Below are 24530 nucleotides of genomic sequence, written 5' to 3' on the forward strand. Positions count from 1 at the left end.
AGCTTATTACAAATCAGCTGAACCACGTGACTACTCTTGTCGCCACGCTGTCGCTAGGCTTGTCTAGTGAATATTCGTGCAGTTACATTGTGGAGAGCATAGTGTATGTGTCGAATTCTTATTTAGCTTACTTAATATTAATAACTGGACAATACTTATAAGTTAATTTAATACCCTCTGATTTAAAATAAATACTATGGAATACAGTAAAACGTATCATTTTCATCAAGAATGGGAACTAGAATACTTTTTTGTAAAGTTGTTTGATTTGCAATGCTTCCGTGCCTATACTCAAAAAAGGAAATTTAGAAAGGCACTTCAACGCACTGCATGGTAAATACCAATCGGATTATCCGACTAATAGTGACCTTAGAAAAAATAAATTAAAAGAATTTAAATCCAGATTATTCGCACAACAAAATTTCCTCATTACACCTAATTTAAAATCTAAAGTAACTGCAGCATCATTTGAAGTGCAGCCATTTTAATCGCAGCATCATCTTCTTGGAAAAAAATGCAAACCATTTTCTGATGGTCAATTCATCAAAGACGCATTTTTAGAAATAACAGATTCTCTTTTTGAAAATTTTAAGAACAAAAATGGAATTAAAAGTGCTCTTCAAGATCTGCAATTATCACGAAATACTGTGATGCGACGCATCGAACAAATTAGTAAAAATGTGAGGGAACAATTGCGTGCTCACATTGCCAATTGTGTGTCCTTTTCTTTACAACTGGGTGAATCTACAAACGTCAGTGACACAGCTCAATTGCTCGTTTTTATTCGTATGGTGTTTGATGATTCTGCCACTAGAAAAGGACTGCTGGGTGTGATTTCGTTAAAAGAAAGAACTGGAGGTCTTGATATATTTAATGCATTCAAAAATTTCATTGAACAACTTAAATTTCCACTATTTAAGATCGTATCAATAAAAACAGATGAAGCTAAAGCAATGACGGGGCATCTTGACGGATTCATCGCATTCTCCCAAATGAATTCCCAGATTTTTTGAGTTACCGCTGTATCATCCACCATCAAGTATTAACCAGCAAAAGATTAAATACTAAAAGTGTTATGGACATAGCTTTAAATATCGTGAATTCCATCAGAGGGCACAATCTCTTCAAAGGGGACTTTTCAAAATGCAACTCGATGAAAATGAACCAGATCTGATATTACACACAGATGTCAGGTGGCTGGGTCGGAGCAAGTTTCTACAGAGATTTCGAAATTTGCTGAATGAAATTAAAAAATTTGTTGATCAAAGGGGACATGATTATCAGCAAAAAAAATACAGAGTGGTTGTGTAATCTGGTTTTTTTTGGCAGATTTCACCAGCAAATTAAGTGATATGAATTCGGAATTACAAGGAAAAAAATAAAAATGTGGGTGGCATGATTAGTAGTATTTCTGCATGTAAATGTCAATTTTCGCAATGGCTAAAGTTCTCAAAGAAAAAAAATTCGATCATTTTGCAAATATTAAGATCATTTGCAAAAATATCCTGTTTTTGAATTTAATAGTGAGAAATGTGTTTCTGAAATTGAGAAAGTTGTTGATGATTTTAAAACCAGATTGAGTGATTTTAAAACAATTGAATAATTGTTTTAAAATCTAGGTGGTAGATGACTCTCATCAACCGGTGCAATACCACCACTTTGCTTATTGGAGGCTTGAAGTGGTGGAACCCATGTTTAGTCTCTAGAGTTAAGTTCCGGTCAACCCTTCCCTATCTCTTCCATCATGCAGTATGATTGATGACTTTTGAGATTATGATGAACATCGTGGCGAGATCCAATATTCCTTACATTTCGAGGGTACAGCTCTAAAACGGTGTTCGCAGGACGGCCGCTAGTTAGTACACCGGACCTTAACTATTGGTAACTCTCTAGGAGGCTTCCGGATCAACTAGTGTATACACACTACTCGGGCTGGTGGGAATCCGAGTAGTGTGTATGCGGGGAACATTGTCGAGGCCACGTTATATCAAGGATCTGGGTATATTCTTACCATACGTACGCCATACCCAAAAATTTCATTACTTCATACAGCATGTCCCACCCATTTTTTCTTACTATTGAATACACCATGAATTGTCAAACTAATACAGCAAGCTTATCTGCGAAAAGATCTAAACTTCCCAAACACTTACTAATTCATTTCACAAATATACGTGGTCTCAATTCTAATCTCAACGATGTCCATTTCCACTTGCAGTCTGCCAAACACCATGTACTTTTTCTGACAGAATCTCAGTTATCGGTTGATTCAACTACTGCTCATCTCAGATTCCCAAATTATTTGCTGTATGATTCCTTTCGCCTCAAAGGTGGTACTTGTGCATATGTCCGTTCTGATATTCCCTGTCAGAGACTTGGCAATTTGGAATCTCCTCTTTTTGATCTTCTCTGGCTTAAAATCTCTCTACCTCATTGTGTCAAATTCATCTGTTGTCTCTACCGTTTTCCCAACTCCACTAATCACTTGGAGTTCTTTGACTTCCTCTCTTTCCAACTTGACTTTCTCCAGTCCAACGTTCCTAACAGTGAGGTAATTTTTTTTGTGATTTTAATATTCACAGCACCAGCTGGGCTTCCGTTTTCTAGTCACACCGACCCAGCTGGTCGAGATGCTGCGGCTTTTGCAATTTCTAATGACCTTGCACAGATTGTTCAATTACCTACAAGAATACTGGACAATCGTAATCATACAGCCAACACGCTTGATCTTTTTCTCACAAACAACTCTTCTAAATACACGGTCGAAGTGAGAGGTCCTTTAGGCACTTCAGATCACAACTTGGTGATTGTCTCTTCTCCAATGGAGCCTTTATCTCATGGCTATTCCCAACCTCGTGTTGTGCATTACAAGAATGAAAAATGGGATGACCTGCGACATTTCTTTTCTTCTTTTCTTTGGTCGGATTACTGTTTCAAAACTTCTGATATCAACGTTTGCTCAAATCGTGTCAGTGAAATTATTCTTGCAGGAATGGAAGCCTTTATCCCACACTCCACTTTAAAATCTCGTACTTTATCTAAACCGTGGTTTTCCAAGATATGTACTAAGGCTGTTCAAGAGAAGAATGTTGCATATCGTAATTGGCTTGTTTCTAATTCTTCAGTTTCATTTTTTGCCTACACCAAAGCGCGCACCAATTGTAAAGTAGTTATTAATCAGTCCAAACTAGAGTTTGAACAGGCTAAGAGTAGAAAACTTGCTTCTTGCCCTAATGGTAGCCGAGCATTCTGGTCTCTTGCCAAAGCTATTGGCCGCAACTTTTGCCCATCTCTGCTACCACCTCTGTCCAAACCAGATGGTTCTGTTGTCACTTCAGACAAAGATAAAGCTGACCTGCTAGCATCCCTTTTTTCTTCCAACTCATGTATTAATGATCTTGGTAAAAACCTCCCACCATTCCCAACACGCTCCATTCAATGCCTCCTGTGGTCTTCCGTGAAAAGGATGTCAGAAGGATTTTGACGAATCTTGATGCTAAGAAAGCTCCAGGTCCCGATGGTATTTCTCCACTTGTTCTCAAAACCTGTGCTAATCATACAGCCTTTATGCTGAGAAGAAGCTGAGCCATATGAAATTAGTGATGTCTTAATTATAAATGATTGTGTATTACAAAAAACTTTTTGAGCATAAAGGCTCCCGGAGTTGATGACATATACCTGTAATTTTTAAGGGAGAGCGCAAAGGAGTGTATTGAACCATTGCGGTTAATTATGCGGAATCTTTAGATTCAAGGGAGATTCCTTTGGATTTCAGAAGTGCCGATGTTTCACCAATACATAAAAGCGGTTCTAAAAGTGAAGTTGGTAACTACAGAACGATTAGTCTGACTTCAGTGGTAGGAAAAATCTTAGAGGCAGTGATTAAGAGTGCGATCCAGGAACATTTACCTAGGTATGGCATTCTGAAGGACACACAACATGGCTGGCTTTGTTAAGAATAAATCATGTTTTACTAACAGTACTATTTTGACACAGTTACTCATGAGCTGGATTTAAGGAATAATTTTCCACGTAGTTTATTTTGGGCCTCGTGAGAAGTTGCTATATAAGCTTTTACATGTTGACTTTACTGGTAAGGTTCTAAGATGGATTACTGAGTAGCTGCAGGGCAGAAGGCAGAGGTTTGTGATTAATGGATATTCTTCAGATTAGTGTAACGAATGGGATCTCTCAAAGTTCTCTTCCTGGACCACTGTTTCTCATTTTCATAAATGACATTGACGAAGGGATCGAAGGCGTGATGTCAAAATTTGCAGATGAGGTACAGATTGGCATAATTGTTAATGATCAGTACCAAGCATCGCTTCTTCAGGATGACTTGAACAGACTTCAAAGATGGCCAGAGAAATGGCAGCTATATTTTAACGCTGCTAAATGCAAGGTCTTAACACTTGAGGAACAGCAACCCACAAGTAAACTATACACTTAGTGAGGTTGAAATAAAAACATTGGAGGAGGAAATGGATCTGGGAGTTACAATATGGGCAGATATGAAGTTTTCTGAACTGTGTAAACAGACAGCAAGGAAAGCCCATGGCGTCCTATCAATGATTTTTCGAACGCTATCCTCTGGAGATAGGGAGGTCATAATCCCACTGTATAACCCAATTGTAAGACCACATTTGGAATACTCTGTTCAGGTATGGAGACGTCATCTGAAAAACAAAAAGACATCGAGCTTCTTGAAAGGATCAAAAGACGGGCAACTTGAATGGTGAGATCGGCAAAAGGATGACCGTGTGAAGAAAGAGTCCGATTATGTTGGCTACAGAGCTTGGCAACCAGGCACCTCAGAGGTGACCTGACTGAGGTTTATAAGGCTCTGAGAGGGATTAGTAAAATGAATGAAGGTGGAAGCAAGAGAGCAAGAGAGAGTGATTAAGTGCTGTGGTAAATGGGAGTGAGTGAAGGAACGATAAAACTGGCTGCACTATGCATTCATAGTTAACCACAATATATTTATTAGAAATACAGTACTTTATACTAATAACAACACACAGAGTACCCCCCCCCCTAGTTTTCATAATCTGCAGCTGGGGCTGCACCTTAATTGAAAAAGAATTGTATAAATGAGAGTATGTCTGTGACCGTGAAAGGGTGCAAACCATATATTAATTTAAGTATTTACTAACCCTTAGTCTCTAGCCACTTAATTTTAATTATTAGATATTTAGTATAGCAAGTACACTATACACCATTGCATTCCCTCCCGCCGGTGTGAGAAAGAAGATGGATGGATGTGGGGTGGGGAAATCTATATTACCTAACAGAAAGTGTAAGAAAAATGCATAAATTAGTGTAAAACGTAAGAAAAAAAAACTACACAACCAGAATAAGAATAGAGAATTAATGCGGTTTATGAGTGGAAAAAATTGCCTGTCCCCTAACCCCTCCTCCGAAAGGACTGGTAGGACCACCTAAACAGACAGCACACTAACTACTTAGCAGGCGTGTTGTGAGACGCAGACGCTGATCAGCGTGGGAACGAGCAGCAAACAGGCACTCCAACATAGGGATCCCTTTCCCTATGATCCTTCACTCCTACCACCTGGGTTGGTTGTTCTCTTACTCCACAACCCCTTCCCCCAACCTGGGTGGCCCCCTTCACCTGGTGGGTAACCCCACTGCCATCCAGCCTGGGGTCCCTCCTCTTCTGTTCCACTTTCAACCAGGTGGGCGCCTTCACTACTTCCTCCTCATTCTCTCTACTACTGTAACCCCCCTTCCACTTCCTGTCTTCCCAATACTAACTTCCACTTTTTTTTTTTTTTTTTTTTACTGGGCTCTTCCTGACTGTAGCTTCGGCTACCATAGGGTTCCCCCCACCAGTGCTCGAACGTTATCGAACATTATCCTGTAGAGAGAGAGGGGGGGAGGTCATAATCACACTGTATAAGGCAATGAAAGACCACATATGGAGGAATACTGTGTTCAAATATGGAGGCCACATCTGAAAAAAAGACACTGAGCTTCTTGAGAGGGCCCAAAAACGGGCAACTGGAATGGCGAGATCAGAAAACGACGACCGTAAAAGGAAAGACAAAGATTACGTGGGCTACAGAACTCTGCAACCAGGCACTTCAGATGTTAATCGATACACATGTTGCCCTCCCAGGTAGTTCAGGCTGTCAGTTTGAATAAATTAAAAAGGTCAATTGGATAGTTACCTATATGACGAATATACCTTGACGAATACTATTACTATACAGTATTATGAATAAATCAGTTGATACCTCCCTTACGGATATCGCTGAGAATTACAAGGTAAAGTCATTCTACATCTCTATGCGGAAGACGATATGGAACAGGTCCACTCTTCCAGAAAAAGTAAAAAAGTGAATACTGATCGTCCCAAATAGACCGCCCTTAAAAAGTAAGTAGATTCAACTTCTAATTAAACCTAAATAAATGAACAACATGGTGAATGATTAATTCTGTGCAAATTCCACTGGAACTTCAGAATTCATCTGCAAATTCCAGTCGAATTTGCAGAAGCTTCACAACGACACAGATGACATCTATGAACAAATCATTCGTTATCATTCTGTGGATATCTGCTTAAAAAAAGACAAATTTAATACCAGAAGTGTCCCCTTCAGTAAAATTTATATTCTCTTTCAAGAAAGCAGGTCTCTTAAAAATAGTGCTCATGGAGGTAGCCATACTCTTAGACTCAAGAGTTCCTATCAATCAAATTCTTCTTCAAACTTCCACACAAAAGCCGTCCTTCTTCAATTTGAATTTGTGACCGCTCATGTGTGTGTGTGTGTGGCCTGGGCAATAGAAAGAATCCCATCAGCGTTTACCTCGCTAACCCATTCAAAGCTTTATAGACCTGAATCAGATCACCTCACAGGTGCCTAGTCTCCAGACGCTACAATTTGCAGAACTGAAGCCTTTCCGCTCACCAACCTCGTTGCCCTTCCGTGTACTCATTCCAGCAGCTCAAAATGGATACAGACTATCAAACCAGAAATCTGCATCTGCAAGAAGCAATTTTAACCCGAGTTACACTTAAGTCAACCATTCTTTTCCAATCGTGCTTGGAGAGCAATTGATTCCAATTACTCTCCAAGCACGATTTTTGATAACAAGCGCTAATTTTTGATAACAAGCTAGACTTCCAAGAGCATGTTAAACATTTATAAAGTATTTGCATTAAGAAAATGAATATACTCCGGGTCATGTCTAGTATAACGTTAGGTGCAAATCGTTACACCATGCGGGAACTTATACGTGGCGAGGAGACCTCCCAGTGATACTCCTGGTCTCCAGATTAGCATCACTGGGATCCAATGCCAACAGCCTGGGTTCCGGGATAACACCATAAGAATCCGCATGTTTGCGGTGAGCTGCGACCCGTGGAAACTCGGAAAGGAGAATCTGCTGATTGAGGAGCTTGTCTTCAACACATCATTGGTTCCTGTTTCAACGACAGGGGAAGTTCTGGGATGGATCGCCCAGGATCAATCATCCAGTTAGTTCGTCCTCAAGGGTGAATTGTGTCAATGCCATGTCTCTCCCCTTATGGTCTGAGAAACAAAATTCAGGCTGGCAACCTGAATTTTGTAGGAAGTAGGAAGCTGGCACCCTAGCTTCCTACTTTAGAGCATATTTATTGCTTTCCGTGTAAAGTGGACGTCTCTTTGGACTCCGTGGTGGATAGGAAGCCTGGGCATTGAAACAAATAAAAATTGTTAGAGCACTGCCTTTCCCTCTCGGAATTCTCTTTTCAAAATGTATTAACTTTCTATGACTCCCAAATCTACCATACAATATAGTTTCCATGGCGTTCTACCCCGAAAATTTCCTTATAAAAATTATCACTATTCAAAAGGCAGCAATAAGGTTACGATAAACTTCCCCTCCCCAAACGAACTGCGTTTCCTACCACACTTCATAAGAAGGCATAGCGTAAATTTTACCTCTTCATTCAATCCTTCTATTTCCATAGTTTCCAATGCACTCCATCACAACCCACTGATGTGGTTCCATATCCATGGGTTGTTAAAAAGAGATGATGGTTCCATATCCATGGGTTGTTAAAAAGAGATGATTTGTAATGCATAACTGAAATAAAATATTCATCACTTGCATGCATATTTCATTGTTTAGCTGCCTGCCAGCATCTCTGGAATTGTTATGCCCCGACTGCAGCGAGTATCGGTGTCCACCTAGTAATGAGTGTCACTATGGAGAAGTTTTGGATATGTGTGAATGCTGTAGTGTCTGTTCCAAAGTAAGTGTCTCTCTTTTTTTTTTTTATAAAGGGAGGTTATAATTAAAATGTGCGACTTCAAAAATGTGTATAAAAAGAGGATGATTGTCCAAATAAATGCTATCCAGAATGAAGAAAGTCACAAAAGTGATAAGTTTAAAAAAATAAAAAATAAAATAAAAATAATAATATATATATATATATATATATATATATATATACCGGGTGGTTATAAAATAAGTTTCCCTATTCAGAAGACCCTAGTGTCAAAACGGTTATTTTATTATTTTATTTATTAACATACAACTGTATATACATTCTCAAGATACATAGTATTAGTATTAGTATTAGTAACGGCCGCATGGTGCAAGAAAGCCTATGGCTTATGCTGCACCAGCCAAAAAAAAAAAAAAAAAAAATCCAAACAAAACAATGATAAAAACAAAAAATAAATAAATAAAATAAATAACTAAATAATAATAATTAATAAATAATAAAAAAAAAAATATATATATATATATAAATAAAATAAATTATAAATAAAGAAATTAAACATATCATCCTATGCGCTTCCCTTACCCGAAAGTACTATCCAGATGACCTTTGAATTTCCCCAAACTGTCGGCCTCTACCACCCATGAAGGCAACTTATTCCAGTAATTTATAACTCGCTGGCTAAAATAAAACTTCCTGCAGTCCAACCTAAACATTTCCCCCCCCCGTAACTTGAATTTATGTCCCCTAGTTCTAGCATCTAATTAATGAATTAATGAATTTATATTAATGAATATATTAATGAATAATAACATATATTAATAACACATATTAATGAATTTATATACAAGATTTATATACAGATTTTATATACATACTCTTATATATGCTGTAGTCTTTCTGTGCATTTGCTTTTGTGTATCCTGATATGAAGGGTGGCTCCTAGACATAAGCCCATCTCCACTATTACTCCTGCAAAAGCTCAGAACCTCTGCAAAACAGACCTGAAAAAAAGAGTGTTATGTCAGGCCATTTCGCCACCAGGGTCTAACCAACACCTGGATCAACCATTCTCTGTGTGTGCTGTAATGCACAAATCCCACACCTACCGAAAGTAGTGCTATACTGGTAGGTGCCAGCAATCCCGCCCCCAAGGCTGCCCAAACTTGGAGGCCAGGGAAAAAAATAAATAAATAATAAATAAAAAAATAATAATAATAAAAAAATTCCAACTAGGAACAATATATACTTGTTGAAACAAAAGCAACATTATACAATTATTTACATGTAAATAGTAAATACATATACTTAGAATGACATTAACTTAACAATAATAGTTAGAAAACATTAACATTAACACTTAGATTAACATTATCTCCACTTAGAGTCCATCCACAAATGCAAGCCTGCATTTGGGTATCCAGGAGCAGAAGATCAACTCGCACTGTAAACCAGAAACATCCTATAAAGATGACAGTACACGAAGCGTTCTGTCGTCAAATGTGCAGCACTTCCCTTAATTCGTATCTTGCAATAGATTTCTTAACTCCTGTCTTCTTTTAAAAACTTTTGCCGAGAATTTCTGAAGCAAAGCAAAGATGTCCCACCTCTGAACCAAGAGAGGTAAATTATTCTCCGTGAGGTTTGGTAACCTATTGAGGAATCCCTGCCTGTCTGAAGTATACATTCCGCATTCAAGGATGACATGTCTCCAAGATTCAGCCTCACCGCACGAACAGTAGGGGTCAGGTTCTAATCCTCTTTCAAATAGTCTGGCCCTTAAGCCATATCCAGTGATTAAGTAACTCGTGGTCATGATGGGAGCAAACTAAGAAGACACCCTCCTGTCCATTGCAAAGCTTACGGCTGGAATGAACCCTCTTGTAATGGTTCCATACTCACTCAAATCCCAACGTTGCTGCCAGCAATTCACAAGCTCACACCAAATTCTACGTTTTTCCTCCTTTATGTTGTTATTTGAATTAGAGGTGATATTCTGTATTTGTAACGCCCTTCCCTTCTTTAAGTTATATACAATACCTCGGAAAATAATGTGTAAATCCAAGGGGATGGTACCTGCAATAACCTGTAAGGCATTTGTCGACACTGTCCTGGGAGTGCATATAACTGTAAGCAGCATTGTACGTTGCAGGGACAGAAGCTTGGCTTTAGTTGTAACCTTGGTAGTAGCCGCAAACCAAATACCAGCACCATAAACTACAATGGGAAGAAATATCGTCTTGTAGTACAATACCAGAGTTTTTTTGGGATAAACCCCATTCCTTGCGGGAAATTCTAACACCTGCAGCTACGAACCTTTTGATTTTTTCATTGATTTTATTGACATGTACATGAAACCTGAGACGATCATCTAAAGTTAAAGCCAAATACTTGGTGTTCTCTACATATGGAATTTGAGTACCATATAGGGTTACCTTTGGCGGCCTTTCATAATCGAAGTGGTGTTTAAACACCATGAAATTGGTCTTGGTAACAGAAATCTTTAGTTTATTTAAACCCGCCCATGCCACTAAATTATTCAAATCTGACTGAATTTTTTGTTCGAGAATTTGTCTTGATCCTCCCTGCATTGCCACCACCAAGTCATCTGCATATGCAACTTTGATGAACTCATCGCTATCCTTCGTGAGCAACTGGTCTAGCACTGCATTCCAGAAGAGAGGTCCCAAGACTGAACCCTGAGGGCATCCTCTTGAAACGGTAGTCGTGTATGATAAATGCTTTGCACATACTCTAATTTGTCGGTCCTTAAAGTAAGATCTAAGGAGTTTGAACAGATAGTCATCACACTTTGCCAGTTACAGTGACCTGAGAGCACTCACCCACCAGTGGGAATCGAAAGCGCCCTCAAAGTCAATAAAATCAGCAAGAACATATTTGCTGTTTGCGTCCTGAATGTATGTCAGCAAGGTTGAGATTGCGTCCTCAGTGGTTCGTCCTTTTTTGAATCCGAACTGGCAATCAGAGGAGAGTTTATGCTCTGTAAATAATTTTAAAAGCATTGGGGCAATCATCCTTTCAAATAATTTGCCAAGATTGGCCAATAAAGAGATTGGCCTGTATGCTCTGGTGTTTCTTTTTGCCTTTCCCGTTTATGCAAGATTTTTAAGAGCGCAAGCTTCCATTCAATAGGTAAAAGCCCTTCTAGCAAGCATTTATTAAATAAGTTTAATAATGTCAAAACGGTTAAGATTGATTGTGTGTGTCCTGATATGAAGGGTGGCTCCTAGACATAAGCCCATCTCCACCTTTTTAGCGCTGTGGAAATCGCTGGGTATGTCATTTAGGGTATGGGGAAGCGATTTGTAGAACAAAAAAATTAGTTCAAATTTCCGCCATTAGGAGAAAACTGCGCTGCACATTTTATGTAAAAGTTGTCATTTACTTCAAGACACGCTGCTTACGCAAATGACAAATAACAGGATGCTGTTAGATAAAAGCAGAAAAGCCAATGCCATCGTCAATAACCATTATGGCTCTTGCAAAAAAGGAACGTGCTCTTTTAGTAAAACTGTTCTACCAGAATAATAGTAACGCTAATGTGGCACTACGTGAATATCGTAAACTTAAAGGGCTTGCATAAAGGACCTTTGGTGTCAGAGGGGTTTCGAAAACTAATAAAGAAATTTGAAGCGACCGACTGGGGAGTTAAGTGTAATTCCAGGCAGGGACGACCATGTATTGGAACGGAGGTAGTGAATGCAGTAGCGGATGCAATGGTCACAATGCGAAACACAATCAGTCAGTAGTGCCAGAGGTGTGTCAAGAGACATGAACCTTCCTTGGTCTACTGTACGTAAAGTGCTTCGAATAATTTTACGGTGGTTCCCGTAAACAACTAAAGTCCTGTCGTCAGCAACAATGAATAGACTTTGCTCTACGATTTCTGGCTCGTATGGAACTTTACGATACATGGACTCGAATGATCTTGTGGTCTGATGAGGCACATTTCACTCTTCATGGAGCTGTAAATGCACAAAACACTGTCGAATAAGGGGAACTTCTCGTTTCTGCTCTGCATGAAAGATACAAAGTCCATATTTGTGTTGAGACTGAGAGAGGTGTGCATTCACAGCAGAGTTTATAATCGGACAATTTTCCTTTGAAGAGTCTACACCTCATGGCTCCGTAAAGTGCACTCAGGTAACTAGTGCACGGTACTGTGCTCTTCTAAGAGATCACATTATTCCCACTCTGCAAGAAAGACAATGCTTGGAGACCATAGTGTTCATGCAAGATGGTGCCCCTCCCCACATTGGTCGACAAGTGAAGGAACTGCTCCGTCCAACATTCGGAAATGATCGCATCATTTCTAGGAACTTTCTGCAGTTCTGGCCAGCCCGACCACAGATCTCACCTGTGATACCTGAAAGACTGAGGCTATGGCGATACCTGAAAGACAGAGTTTACCGTGGCGGCATACAGACACTTGTCGATTTGAAAGCAAATATTAAACAGCATGCAGCCAACATCCCCAATGACATGCTACGTGAAACTGTGTTGCACGCAGTCCGTACTAGATCAGTGGCTCACGAAAACACACGAAGATTCTCTAAAGGTGGCCTACGCCAATGATCTCGTTATTGCCATAGAAGGAAGGTCACGTAAGGTATTAGAGGACAAAATTCAACCCATATTAGATGACTTGGTGGCATGAGCTGACATCAACAAGCTCAAGATATCTTCGAGTAAAACAAATTTCATGACATTTAAAAACCACTTTAATTATGGAAGACCACCAAGAATTCAACTGAATGGTTTACAGATACCTTATGTTCCTCAAAACAAATATCTTGGCATAATTCTCGATGATAAATTAACCTTTCTCCCTCATGTCACCAAACTGAAGGAAAAATTTAGAAAGTTTACCGCTTCGGTCATAAAAATCTCCAAAAGAGACTGGGGTTTGAATAAAAAGACCATGAAACTATATTATAAAGCAATATTTCTGCCTATAGTATCGTACGTTGCAGGTATTTGGCATCAGAACGTCGTTAAGGTGAAAATTAAAAATAAGCTACTATCAATTCAAAGAACAATGCTTCTGGCACTAAACAATGCCCCTCGTACAGTATCAAACAATGCCCTCCAAATCCTTGGAGGAGAACTGCCTTTAGATTTATTTATCTTATACCGTGGCATGATTTATAAACATAAGAAAGGACTGCAGGTATCTATTATGGGAACTACAACCGATCCAGTTAGTAACTTAAAGACAGAACGGAAAAGATTATGGAGTGAAATGGTTAGTATTTGGCAAAGTAGATGGAATGAGTCTGTGCACGGTGAAGTCACAAAGAAGTACAGTATATTGAAAATGTTGAGTTTGCTTCTACTCAACCTTCTGTTTCGTGGTTTGCACCAAGCATGTTTACGACGTATTTATTAACAGGCCATGGATCTCTGAGGGCCAAACTATTCGACAAAGGTTTGGAGCCGGATCCTTTTTGCACCTGTGGTCAAATGGAAGACTGGATCCATGTCTTACTGTTTTGTCCGCAATATACAGACCATCGAGTATTGCTACTTAATCAGGTTCCAGGTCTAGCTGAGGACAATGTGAAAATACTAGTTGAGAACAAAACAAACTTTGAGACCTTTGCAGAATCGGTCTTTAAGAAAAGACTTCAACTAAGAACTCAAATCCAAAATCGAATATAAATCTGACAGCTGAGAAGTTAATATAAATGTTCGTATCCCATTAAACATAAATAGGATGACTTGTAAGAGATGTAAATTGAATTGTATTGCTAGGATTTAGAGTTAAAATTCTATTATCTTTTGTACAAATGTAAATATTTACTTCGCTAAGTTTATTGGAGTTTCCAAACTGGCTTGTATCTGCAGAGGCTTGGTTTTTTTTTTTTTTTTTTTTTTTTTTTTTTGCTGGTTTCCAGGTTTGGGCAACCTGGAGACGGGATTGCTGGCACCCACCGGTATTGCAGGCACCCACCGGTATTGCACTATCTCCGGTGAGTGAGGGATTGTGCCCAAGGCACTAAAGGTAATAGTAGACCCAGGCAGGCTGCTTGTGCCTGGGGGCAGGCAGCGGCTGCATAGGTGTTGGCTGCTCCCTGGTGGCAAGGTGGACGTACACAAGCGATAAAAAGCTTTGCAGAGTTTCTGCACCAACACAGACGTGCAAGGTGGAGATGGGCTAAGGCCTAGGAGCCACCCTTGATACAGGTAAAACACACACACACACGTGTTCGTATATAATACAGTATATATATATATATTTTTTATATGTATAATGAGAATGCTACTGTATATAAAATGTATATATATCTTCTCTGTAAGTTTTTGTATATAATCTGTAAAGAATTGTGTGTACAAATAAATGAAAAAAAAATGCACGCAGTCCTCCATTTTCAGAATGTCATCTCAAGTGAAGGAAAGCACACAGAGAAATTTTTGTAGATTTCTAAGTTCTGATATTAAAATCTAAATCTAAGTTAAGTATTCCCTCTCATGTTTACAGTGCCAATTTCTCTCCTGGTGAAAGAAATTTGAATTAATTTTGTTTTTTCTTCAACAAATCGCTTCCCCATAACCTAAATGACATACCCACCGATTTTCACAGCGCTATATCTAACCGTTTTGACACTAGGGTCTTCTGAATAGTGAAACTTATTTCATAACCACCCGGTATATATACACTAATGAACCAAAACATTATGACCAACTACCAAATATGATGTTGGTCCTCCACATGCAGACAAACAGCTCGTACCTGGCGAGGCATGGACGCTACAAGATTTCTAAATGTCTTGTGGTATCTGGTACCAACACGTAACATACAGATCCTTTAACTCCTGTAACGTTGAGACGCCTCAGATCGGAGTTGCTGTTCCAACACGATCCGCGGATGCTAGACGAGAATTAATGTCTGCGGAATTTTGAGGCCAAGGCAATGCCTGGAAGTCTTCCTCATGTTCCACGAACCAGTCTTATCTGAAAGACGGCACCACCAGAGGGGAAGACCGTTGCCATGGAAGGGTGTACTTGGTCAGCAATGATGTTTAGGTACAAAGTGTGTTGAGGGTCAAACGGCACCAGGTATTTCTCCCATCTTCGCGATTGTTCACTGTATCGAGGGACAGTACTCTGTCAATACCAGAGATTGAAAAGTGTGTGGATCATGTGTCGTGTAGTATGTTGTGCCTGTTGGACTTCTGACCTATTGGCCGACGTTGTCATGATGATGTTTAAGTAGGCGGTAGACGTCACAGTGCCCGGCACATGGATGACGAGACCCAGGGTATCTCAGCAGAACATAACCAAAAGCATCGCACCATAACCACCGGCTTGTTTTCGTCCCATAGTGGATCCAGGCGCATCACTTCCCCAGATAAATGACGAACATGTACCCGGTCATCCACGTGGTGCAACAGGAAACGTGATTCATCGGACCAGACGACCTTCTCCAATCACTCAAGGTCCAGTTTTGATGCTCGCGTGCCGATTATAGGTGCTGTCGTCGGTGAACCGTGGTTAGCATGTGCACTCAGAGCAGCCTGCGGCTACGCAGCCCCATTTTTAGCAGGGTTCGATGTACCGTGTGTTGTGAGACATTACTCCCGTCACCAGCATTCCAATTACCGGCGAGTTGCGCCACAGTCGCCCTTCTGTTGCCACGTACCATCCGGAAGAGTCTTCGCTCACCTTGAGCATCGATAAGTCATGGTCGTCCAACACCTCGCAGGCGGTTCGTGGGTCCCCCCCCTCCTCGGACCACTAACCACGATTGACCGTGAGCATTCCACCAACCGTGCCGTTTCGGATATCTTTGAACCAGTCGTCTGGCCATTACAATTTGGCCTTTGTCAAACTCGCTTAAGTCCGCTGCCTTTCCAATCTGAAGAACAAGAGTAACACTGATTAACGGAGCTCAGTATCGGGTGTTTTTTATAACGTGTCCCGACCCGCTCACGCGCCGTAGTTCACCTGCAGTTGCTTCGATTTACATAACGACTCGCTGGTCATAATGTTTTGGCTCATCGGTGTATACTCTGCCAATAAAACATCGCAATGAGTAAAATACCGATAACAATGCAGCATTGTTAACATGTAAATAGAACATTACATTTATTTTAAATAGAATAAACCTCTTAAGTCAAACAACCTTATTGTTTATTCATATAGGTTACAGGAACATATAGGTTATCCTTAGGGTTCCCCAACATTCAATACTGGGATCAATGTTTTTTTATGATTTTTAAAAATGGCGTTGACGAAGGGATAGAGGGCGTGGTGTCAAAATTTTCATATTATGTGAAGATCGGGAGAGTGGTTACTCTCCCAGAAACAAGCAGTGCTCCTTCAGGATGAGCTAGAGAGGCTTGGATGGTCAGTAAAGTGGCAGCTATGTTTGAATATAGCAAAATGCGAGGTCTTACACTTGTTTTCAACCCCAAAATAACTTATACGCTTAGGAATTAAAAACGGTAGAGGGGAAAAAATGAAGGATTTCGGATTTGCAATACGGGCAGACATGAAGTTATCCGAGTGATATAGACAGGTAGCAAGGAAGGCCCATAGTGTCCTATCGATGATTTATCCAACATTTGCCTGTAGAGGTAGGAAAGTCACAAACCCACTGCATAACGGAACTATAACACAGTATCCAAGTATGGAGATCACACCTTAAAAAAAGACAGAGCTTCTCTCTTTGCTAAAGACAGGCAACTGGTTTGGGACTTAAGATCTGCATAAGGGCACCTGGATGAGGAAAGACTTCGAATATGTGGGCTACAGGGCTTGGCAACCAAGCACTTTACAGAGAACTCATTGAGGTCTATGCTTCATTATTGAGGCTGAGAGAGGGAAAGTAAAATGAATGAAAACCAAACTTTCATTATAAATGATTCCAGAACAAGGGGCCAAAAATTCAGGGGAAATTCAAAGGTCAGCTGGATAGCTATCTATGCGAACAGAGAAACATATAAGTTGTTTATTTTATTATTAATTTTTATTTATTTAGTATACACTCAGTGATCGCTGAATTGTGGCAACCTACCTAATACTGTGTTGGACCACTTCACACAGATAACAGCCACTATTTGCCTTGACTCCGCTCTACTAAATGTTTGAAGACATTCGTAGAGATCTGCAGCCATGCTGCCTGCAAGGCTTTCCTCAATGTCGTAAAAAATGACGGTGTGTGTGATCATTTGCCTCACTTCCCATTCCCCACAGGAGTTTAATTGGACTGAAGTCAGGAGAATTTGGTCCACAGTGCTGGTAACCTAGTGGCTTGGCTGGTAACCTGGGAGAGGGAAATAACACTCCCTGGGCCAAAAGAGCAAACATGAGCCCTACCAAGTAGTGATACAGAAAACACAAAGTCAAAGAGACAAAAGACAGATATGGACCCACCAAAAATACCGACATACATGCAACAGGAGATCAGACATTAGGACGTATGTCTCCGTTCGTAATTCAGAAAACATTAGAGGGTCTAGTAAGATCTCCAAAGTCAGTTCGACGCCTGAGATCCGGAGACATACTGGTGGAAACAGAAAATCCCAAAAACTCCCAGAAGTTGCTATCAACAACAATTTTTGGAAGAATGCCAGTAGTTGTAACACCACACAACACGCTGAATTCTTCCACAGGGGTGATCTCAGAGTGGGACCTCTTAAATGTGTCAGAGGAAGAGCTCACAGAATTAAGAAGCCAAGGAGTAACAGGAGTGAAGAGAATTAATATCCGAAGTGATGGAAATATAATACCAACAAGAACCCTTAATATAACCTTTAATACTCCAAAACCTCCAACAACAGTCAAAGCAGGATATCTGAACTGCCAAATCCACTACGTTGTTACAAATGTCCGAAATTTGGACATTCGAAAAATGGCATGGGAAACTCAGCAAAATGTGATTCTAAAGAACACGAGACTACAGTTCGCTCTGCAAACATCTTGAAATGTACAAACTGTAAAGGGGAACACCCAGCCTACTCAAAAACGTGCGAAAAATGGAAACAAGAAAAACTAATTCAGAAATACAAAACAGAACACAACACAACGTACCAAGAAGCAAGGAGAATAATACAGCTATGGCCTACAAACAAGCAAACATATGCACAAGCAGTAATCCAATATAAATCAGCAGAAGTTCAAACCGAAATTGCCAAAAAAATCACTTACGGGACTGAAGGCACAAAAACAGAAAACAGTGAATACCCCAATCTATTCACACAGAACAGATATCCACAAATCAGCATCACAACGAAGACCGACCTAAACTGACAAACACCAAAGCAACCGAACAGATGGAAATAGAAAAAATAAACACATCTGAAGAACCAGTACTAGAAATTTTCACAAAATAAAATACGGACATGGACTGGCCAGACTACCCTAAAAAAGATAAGGCAAAGTATAAAAATTCTCCATTTCGGAAGCACCCCGAAAGCACTAGGAAAACCAAATAATGGAGCAGTTCATCCAGTGGAACTGTAGAGGACTACGAGCCAATTACGACGATGTCCAGTATCTACAGCTCTGGTTCATACTATCTAATAACACACCATACGCCAATATGCTTTTTTGTACAAGAGAGATACCTTAGACAACAAGACACCCTTTCAGTAAAAAATTATAGAATGTATAGGAAAGACAGAATAAGAGAAAGGTCAGGCAAGTGGAGGAGAGGTCCATAACCACATCCCAACCGAACACATTCCTTTAAACAGCAATGTAGAGACAATAGCAGTAAGAATACACTGAGATTTACGGTAACCATCTATTCAGTGTACCTTCCACCAAAACCAGATATACCATTTGAAGAAATAGACCAACTAATCTCCCAACTCCCATTACCTTTCTGTACAATGGGAGACCTGAATGGGCATAGTCATCGGTGGGGAAACACTGGCATCAACAGACGAGGACGAATAATAGACCATCATAACCTTTCTCTACTCAATAACGGTAAACCTACATACTTTCACTTTCCTAGTCGTTCTATCTCAGCAGTAGATCTAACTATATGCACACCTTCCCTTCTACCGGAATTAGAGTGGCAAGTAATAGAACACCCAAACAGCAGTGACCACTACACAGTAATCACCATACTGACCAGAAACACTCCTTACCATTCCAACAGACCATCCCGCTGGAAAATAGAAAAAGGCAACTGGGAAAAATTTAGAGAAATGGCAATATTTAATCCAAAAATCATCCAAGAAACATCGGTCGATGAAGCTCTGAAGCATGTCACAGATACCTTAATACAAGCAGCCGAACAAACAATAACCACAACTTCAACTCGTTTTCCGTTGCACCCAAAATCATGGTGGAACGAAGATTGCATGAAAACAAGAAGACAACAAAACAAAGCTTGGAATAAGTTCCGGAGATATCCTACAACGGATAATCTGATAAAATATAAACAAGCACGAGCAATAGCTGAGGTATACACGGAAACAAGCCAGAAAAACTTCCTGGATCCAGTTTACTTCCTCAATAAATAGAACAACAAACACAAATAATATGGAATAAAATAAGAAAATTGAATGGGAAGTATAAAACCCAGCCATCACTAGTATTACACTGGAATGGAGAAAGCATTACCGAACCATCAGAGATAGCTAATATATTAGGAGAAACGTTTGCTGAAGTATCGTCAAAACAATCCTACACTACAGAATTTTTGACCTATAAGGAGAAAACTGAAAAAAAAAAAAAAAAAAAAAAACAGAATTAATTTTAATACAAAAAGGATTGAACCCTTATAGCCAACCAATTACAATACATGAATTACGTCACGCAGTATCACAAACAAAACCAAATGCAGTTGGACCAGACAATATACACTATGATATGCTTAAACACAAAACCCAATAAAGATCAGAAGGCCCCAAACAACTATCGACCGATAGCTCTCACTAGCTGCTTAAGCAAAGTGCTAGAGAAGATAATCAACAAAAGATTAGTCTGGTATTTTGAGACAACTAACTGGTTCATCAGTATGCAGTGTAGGTTTAGACATAATCGATCCACATTAGATCACCTTGCACGAATAGAAGCAGATATAGGAGATGCATTTATAACCTCAAAGCATATGGTTGCTGTATTTTTTGATACAGAAAAGGCCTATGACACAGCATGGAGACACGGTATATTACAAGACATCCCGAAGCAGGACTCAGAGGACATTTACTACTATTCATCCAAAATTTCATGAAAAATAGAACATTTCAAGTTAGAGTACAAAACACAATGTCAAAATCATATAAACAAGAAGAACAAGTTCCCGAAGAGTCTGTCCTGAGTGCCATACTATTCTCCATAAAAATAAATAGCATCACAAAACAACTACCACCCGCAGTGTCATACAAATGTATGCACTATATGTAGATGACTTCAGTATTTCATATCAAGCACAGAAGATGGGAACAATAGAAAGACAACTACAACGCGCAATTAACAACAACAATCATTGGGCCCAGAAAAACTGGTTTAGAATATCAAAACAAAAAAACAGTCTGTGTACACTGCTATAGAAAACGAAATTTGAACCCTGAACCTGAACTAACATTGCAACGTAACATAATACCAGTCAAACAAAGTGTAAAATTTCTTGGACTCATTCTAGTCAATCTTTGTAGAACATAAAACAAATATGAATAAAATGTATGAAACTTAATATCCTTAAAATCTTAACAACAGCATCTTGGGCGGCGGGGGACAGATCGTTATACCCTGCTCAACCTGTACAAAGCACTAGTAAGGTCAAAAATAGATTATGGATCACCGGTTTACGCATCGGCAAAAAAAGAGCGCCCTCAAATGGTTAGATCCGATTCGCCATAGTGCTACACGAATAGCAACAGGAGCTTTCCGCACATCCGTTACATACAGTCTCTATACAGAGGCTAATGAACCATCGCTGCTCCTGAGGAAACAACAGTTGGCACTGCTGTATGCTTATGGATAAGACTCATAAGAGTACATCCGACTTCGACAACTTTATTCTCACCGAAATGGGAAAACATATATAGGAACCACAAAAGAGCAAACTAGCTTCTAGGCATCAGACTACCAGAACTACTGATAACACATGATCACAAAATAGATAATGTTGCAAATCTAGATGGACATATAATTCCACCATGGATAAACCTTCCCCAGCTTATGACCTCTTCACACAAAACTGGAATAAAAATCCTTTACCAGACATCAACTTTCAACAACTGCATGCAGCACATAGAATGCAATATCTCAATCACATACCAATATGTACAGACGGATCAAAATCAGAGAACCAGGTAGGACCATCAGCAGTATTTCCAGACGTTACACTGTCACGCCAACTCCCGAAAGAATGCAGTGTCTACACTGCAGAATTAGTAGCAGTTCAGATAGCCCTGGAGCATTTCAGAACTACCTACCACTTGAGAACAGTAATATACTCTGATTCATTAAGTGTAATCCAAGCCATACAAAACACAATCAATATAACTCAACCAGTACTCTGGCAAATCAAAGAGATACTAACAAACTTCACAAAACAAAAATAAGAGATACTTTTCTGCTGGATACCAGGACACAAAGGAATAAAAGGAAATGAAGAAGCGGACAGAATTGCAAAATCAACTACTAACCTTCAAGAACACTAATTCGCAGTTCCACATAAGAACTACAAACCAATCATAAACAATCGCTGTCTAACCCAATGGCAAGAACTCTGGCAAAAACAAACATGGAATAAATTATATGAAATAAAACCAAAAGTTGAGCACTGGTAAACGAGCATAAGGAAATCAAGGAGAGAAGAAGTTGTTCTGACCAGATTGCAGATAGGACATATGCATTTCACAAATGGCTATCTATTACGTGCAGAAGAACCCTCAAGATGCCAAGTGCGCCATACTATCCAAACAGTTAAACATATACTTACAGAACGCTCAACATATGAAAATGATAGACAACGAATTTTTTCATCATTATGCCCCTTAAAGCTATTTTTTTGGTGACAAGGAACACGTGTCAGATATTTTTAGATTCATATAAACAATTAATGTATACCATCTGCTGTAAATAATAATATAATACCACAGAAATATTTAACCTTCTTACATTCGAACAATATTTATATACAGAGAACATACTATAATAAATTGTTGTTGTTGTCGTTGTTATTATTTGGTTTTAGGGAGCATTAGCAACTAAGGCCATATTGCTCCGGGAATATGCGGTGGTCATTCCCTGACCTTTCCGCATCCTCCGTATTTGGTGGTGACGGGCTCGAACTCCGGTCTAATCAAGAAGCGTGTGGTATAATAAATGAACTGGCGCATTATGATCTCCGTTGTCAATGCACCAATAAACACCAAAACAATAGGAGAATTTGGAGACCAATCAATATGGGTAATATCTTCACTGTGTTCCTCGAATCACTTGTGCACAGTGCGGGCCATTATTACACGGCGCATTATCGTCTTGAAAGATCTTTCTGCCCGGAAAAACATGCTATATGGCAAGGTGCATATGGTCTCCTAATATCAGAACGGACATATGCACAAGTACCACCTTTGAGGCAAAAGGAATCATACAGCGAATAATTTGGGCATCTGAGATGAGCAGTAGTTGAATCAACCGATAACTGAGATTCTGTCAGAAAAAGTACATGGGGTTTGGCAGACTGCAAGTGGAAATGGATATCGTTGAGATTAGAATTGAGACCACGTATATTTGTGAAATGAATTAGGAAGTGCTTGGGAGGTTTAGATCTTTCCAGCAGGGGTCCAGCGGCTAAATGACCAGATGAACAACGGTACACGACATTACACAGGTACAATACCCACACACTTTTAAACCTCTGGCACTCCCAGGAAACTGGTACACCCACAAAGAAAGCAACGCGGAGATGGGGGAAACCCCTGGTGCCGCATGACAAAAATATACCTTACACAATAAAATCTTCTCATCCAGAAACAATGCTGATACCCTCTCATGGGAACAATCAGCTTCTGATTCTGGACTCCATCATTCACCAGGATGATGGTAGAAAATAATCAAACATCCAGACTGACATGCATATTGATGATCTTGCCTATCAAAGAAACCCCTATGAAAGAAACTTTGACAGAGAGGAAATTGAAAGTGCAACAGCTACTACTAAATTTGGGAAATGCCCAGGTCCAGACCAAAACTGAGGTTGAAGTTATCAAAAAGATTTGGCAGTTCCCTCCAGCTATACTGCAAAACCCTTTCAGTATGATGGGGTCATACTGAAAGGGTTTTGCAGTATAGCTCTCTCTTTTGCAGTATAGCTGGAGAGAACTGGGGAAGACTCCATTACTGCGTGATGGAGTCTTCCCCACCATCTGGAAGTGTGTGCTCATCTTAAAATTCTGCTTAAGAAAGACAAACCAAAGGATCAACCAGAGTTGTATGGCCCAATTGCCCTGCTCTCTATCCCCCGCAAAATACTAGAAAAGTTATTGGCTCAGACATTCTCTGCAACCTACAAGGCAAAGGATTTGCTATACTCCCAGCAATTCGGCTTCAAAAAGGGTCACTGTGTGGAGGATTAAATTCACGCTCTCCTTACTGCAAGAAATACAGATATTAAATATGCCCTCGGCCTCTGTGGATTTCAAACGGGCCATTGACATCCTTTGGTGGCAGAGTGTACTGGAGAGGTTCAGGAAAGCTGAGGTGTCCAAACCCATATACCAACTCATGTCCAGTTACCTTGACAACAGAAGCCTCATTGTCAGAACCACTCACTCCCAGCTAATCAGGCACATTACCAGAGGATGCCCTCAGGGCTCTGTCCTAGAGCCTCTCTGCTGGAATGCTGTTTTTGATAAATGGCTAAAAAGAACCCATATCAACACTGTCAAGCTGGCTTACGCTGATCATCTTGACATTATAGTATAAGGAAACTCCAGATTTCAACTTGAGACTGATGCCAACAGCATCTTGGATGATCTTTCAGAGTGGTGTGAAGTAAACAAACGACTACCGACAGTAAAATACACACATGCCCAGATCAAATACACTGGAATATACAAATACGTAGGAGTAGTATTGGATAACAACAACTCTTTGTTTTGGCATTTAGACTTCATCAAGGAAAAAATCAAGAATATAACTGGGAAGATGGCTAGAATCACGCGGATGGACTGGGGTCTTAAACCCCGTACTCTCCGGATCTACTACGAATCTCTTTTCCTGCCTATTCTGATCTTTGCTGGCTCATGGGGACACCGCATTGAGAACAAGTCTATTCAGAAAAAGCGAACTCAAGCACAGAGGA

At 39.8% G+C, this 24530-nt stretch overlaps 1 protein-coding gene across 2 annotated transcripts in view; it reads left to right on the forward strand.

The window, feature by feature from the left end:
• Positions 1-24530, forward strand: part of LOC150079075 (single insulin-like growth factor-binding domain protein-2) — a 73840-nt gene that overhangs the window by 43842 nt on the left and 5468 nt on the right. For both annotated transcript variants that reach the window (XM_090382662.1, XM_090382663.1), the window contains one exon: positions 8137-8260. In XM_090382662.1, coding sequence (XP_090238788.1) covers positions 8137-8260 — 124 coding nt within the window. The remainder of the gene's footprint in view (positions 1-8136; positions 8261-24530) is intronic.

Source organism: Mastigoproctus giganteus, chromosome 10 (assembly GCF_048544385.1).
Source record: "Mastigoproctus giganteus isolate SK-2022 chromosome 10, ASM4854438v1, whole genome shotgun sequence".
Classification (NCBI taxonomy): Eukaryota; Metazoa; Arthropoda; class Arachnida; order Uropygi; family Thelyphonidae; genus Mastigoproctus; species Mastigoproctus giganteus.